The 3,486-nt window shown below is 30.4% G+C and overlaps 1 protein-coding gene across 1 annotated transcript; it reads left to right on the top strand.

Moving 5' to 3' along the window:
• Positions 1 to 1,411: 1,411 nt before the first annotated feature.
• On the top strand, positions 1,412 to 2,550 carry LOC112513304 (transcription factor MYB90-like). The gene is made up of 3 exons (XM_025119530.1): positions 1,412 to 1,574; positions 1,697 to 1,826; positions 2,040 to 2,550. The coding sequence occupies exons 1-3, from the start codon at positions 1,412 to 1,414 to the stop codon at positions 2,548 to 2,550; spliced, it is 804 nt and encodes a 267-aa protein (XP_024975298.1).
• Positions 2,551 to 3,486: the final 936 nt, after the last annotated feature.

Here is a 3,486-nt window from a genome sequence, read left to right as displayed (position 1 = left end):
CTTGCAATCTTAAAGATTCTAAAGCATATTACAATCTTCAAGATTCTGAAGCAGTTTTTTCATGTACCCGTTTCATCATTCAATTATTTCATGACGAACCAATACATTATGCAACCGTTTCACTAGTCATGCTCAAGAACGCCATGAACCAGTTTCACTTTCATGAAACCTATTTCATGTACAGTAATTTTCTTATTTCACCACTGGTTTGATGGATTCATTCCTTTAAGCCTTACAATCTTCAAGATTCTGGAGCATGTTACAATCTTCAAGATTCTGTAGCAGATTAAAATTATTTCTTCGTTTCATCATGCACTTAGTTCATAACACATCAAATACAAAATGCACCAGTTTCATTTTCCTCTTCACCAACTAAATTGATCAACTACACAATCAATGCAACGGGTTCACCATGAAAATGTTTCGGTTCACATAATTTATTTGCAACATGAACCAGTTTCACGTTCATGAAACCTGTTTCATTTCTGGATTTTTTTTGTTCATCTACGATTTGATGATTTCATTATACACTTCAATTGTTTTATCAAAACCCCTTTGCTGATTCTTAAAGATTACAATATATGAAATTCAAATTTTTAATATTATAATATAATTAAATATTTAAATGTTACCATTTATACAATTTTCTTTATTACGTTTCCTTAATTAAGATTTATTAATAACTTCCATATTTAATAGAAAATATTGTAAATGACTGAAATACCCTTATTGATTAATTTTAATTAGAAAAAAAAAATGGAGTTTTCCTATTGGTCGAAATTGGTATACACGGTTTCTTAGAAATGCACGGTTTTCATTTGAACGTGCCCCTATATATATGTATATATATATATATACATATATATATATATGGACACGTTCAAATGACCGTGCATTTCTAAGAAACCGTATAAACTAATGGGAGAGAAATATATTTTTAATATGTTCACGCATAAACATTAAAACTTTTGGAAGAAAAATAATATTTTATTAAACGAATATAATATTTTAATAATAATCGATGTTTAATCTCCAACCTCAAGAATCTTTTGTAGTTAAATGTATTTACGTTTTTAAAAGATTTTAAAATTCCATTCTCCCATTTTAAAGAAATTTTAAAAAATGCTTCAAGAAACTATCATTATTATTATTAAGTTATATATTATATTATCATTATTTTTTCCATATTATATTTGGAACTTTCTCACTTCCCGAATGAGTACTGGAGTCACATATTTGTGGAAGAATCAAGGTGCACGTAGGTGGTATATATATATGTGAGAGGGGTATGGGTGTGGGGGTGGTTCAAAACATATAGTTTCATTTGTCTATAAAAGGGACTTCGATTAGGGTTTATGCACAAAGAGGAAGCCAGCATGTGCTTCATGTAACTTGCATGGAGAACAGAAGAATGAAGAACAATACTTGCATGGAGTACAAAAAAATGAAGCATGTTTCCAATATGGGTTTAGCATTGAAGAAAGGTGCATGGACTGCCGGAGAAGATACGCTTCTCAGAAACTATATTGAAAAATATGGTGAAGGAAAATGGCATCTTGTTTCTATGAATTCAGGTAACACACATCATGTACTCTTTTTGGTATTCATTACCGTTTTTATAATGTCTTCAAAGAAAGAAAAAATATTATATGGGTTTTTTGCCATAAATTATTTCGTATTAATATTTTTCTTGTAGGTTTAAGAAGATGCAGAAAGAGTTGTAGGTTGCGATGGTTGAATTATCTGAGGCCAAATATAAAAAGAGGGGATTTTGAAGAAGATGAAGTTGATCTCATACTTAGGCTTCACAAGCTTCTAGGCAATAGGCAAGTAGCGTTTAAATATAAGTTTGTAAAAACAGATATTACACTTGATCTCCTTTGAACTTCAAATGAAAGTCAAGTATATTAAAATATTTATTTCGATGCAAATAATATAATATTCTTTTTCATTCATTGAACTTCAAACGAAAGTTAATTGTATTTAAATAGTTATTTGGTGCAAATAATGTAATAATTATTTTTCATTCATTAATTCAGATGGTCATTGATTGCTGGAAGAATACCCGGAAGAACATCGAATGATGTGAAGAACTATTGGAATACCCACCTCCGCTCCTATGCCAAACAACAAAAGAAAGAACCTGAAGATGCTAAATCATCAAAAGATTGCACGATGGTAACAATTATCAAGCCTCAACCACATACATTATCCAAACCCCTATATTGGTTCAAGGATGACAACCAGATCGTGGAAACTCATAACAATGGGACTTTAATAAGATCATCAAATGATGGTGTCGATAACAACTATAATATGTCCCCAGGGTTAATCTCGTCACCAACAGTATTAGATAACACGATTAACGGGTTCTTGAAGGAGTTATTTGATGAAGGGGAAAAAATAATTGACAGTGAAATTGGGTGGTCATTTGATGGTTCTCAAACGAAGGGGGAGGCTTTAAATGTTGCCGAGGACAACGAAAATAGTTTTTTTGATTTCTCTACTGATGAGGTCATGTGGAATTTATTAGATTCAGAGCAACTATGATTTTTGAATCCCACTTTCAGTCGTCTTCGTATAGTAAACTAATAAAACATGTTAAAATAAACCGTTTTTAAGTTTTCTTACTACGTAAGATAAAAAATAAATATACATAAGTTATTTATCTAACAATTTGAACCAATATGAGCTTGCTAATAAAATGTAAAAGCATTGTACATGTTCATCTCATGTGTTCAATATATGAATTATTGAGTATCGTATTTTTTGTAGTTTGGTTTTGGATTTTTTGTTGACACATATATAATTGCATACGGCGCTCTCACATCAACAATCTTATAGTATATTTGAATAGTTGTATCTATTTATTACGTACTTGTATTATTTAAAAGGATCATTGTATGATTTAATAATCAAATAGTTGCGAGCAACAATTAATTTATGCTGTGTAAACAACTAAGAAATCATCAAAGAGATCAATGATTGTAAAGGTAAAACAAAATTTAAGCCAAAAGTTGTATGCAATGCATATATACATACCAGATTGTGTTTCATGTAATCTTAAAGACATTAGGTGTCACGCCCCGATTTTTTTTTCCTTTTGTTCGAGTGTTGTGACGTCATTCTTAATAACTTATGTCATTAACAAATACGAACTTAAAAATTCAAACATACATAATGTGTTAAACATAACTCGTTACATAATTGCGGAAGTGTAAAATACTTTAACGTAATCAATGCTAATTAAAATATCTAATCAAACATGATTCAAAACATAGTCCCGTCTTTCTTCATTCAACTCGTCTACTGACAAATGACACCTGAGATATATACATGTATAGTATAAGCTAAAAGCTTAGTGAATACAATATGGTTTCATGATCACATGCACACATAAATAGTGTTTTAGTGTATTTTAGTTATTATCTTGCAAGTGAGGCCTCGGCTCGTCACTTTTCTTTGCGTATGTGGCGTATTCTATGG

The sequence above is a fragment of the Cynara cardunculus genome (assembly GCF_001531365.2).
Source record: "Cynara cardunculus var. scolymus isolate 2C chromosome LG 5, CcrdV1, whole genome shotgun sequence".
NCBI lineage: Eukaryota > Viridiplantae > Streptophyta > Magnoliopsida > Asterales > Asteraceae > Cynara > Cynara cardunculus.
The sequence above is the reverse complement of the archived record's forward strand: the minus strand, read 5'-3'. Positions and strand labels throughout refer to the sequence as shown.

Coding starts and splice junctions, on each gene's coding strand:
- LOC112513304 (XM_025119530.1), top strand. CDS start 1,412: ATGAAGAACAATACTTGCATGGAGTACAAAAAAATGAAGCATGTTTCC. Junction 1,575..1,696: donor TCTTGTTTCTATGAATTCAG/GTAACACACATC, acceptor TTTTTCTTGTAG/GTTTAAGAAGATGCAGAAAG. Junction 1,827..2,039: donor CACAAGCTTCTAGGCAATAG/GCAAGTAGCGTT, acceptor TCATTAATTCAG/ATGGTCATTGATTGCTGGAA.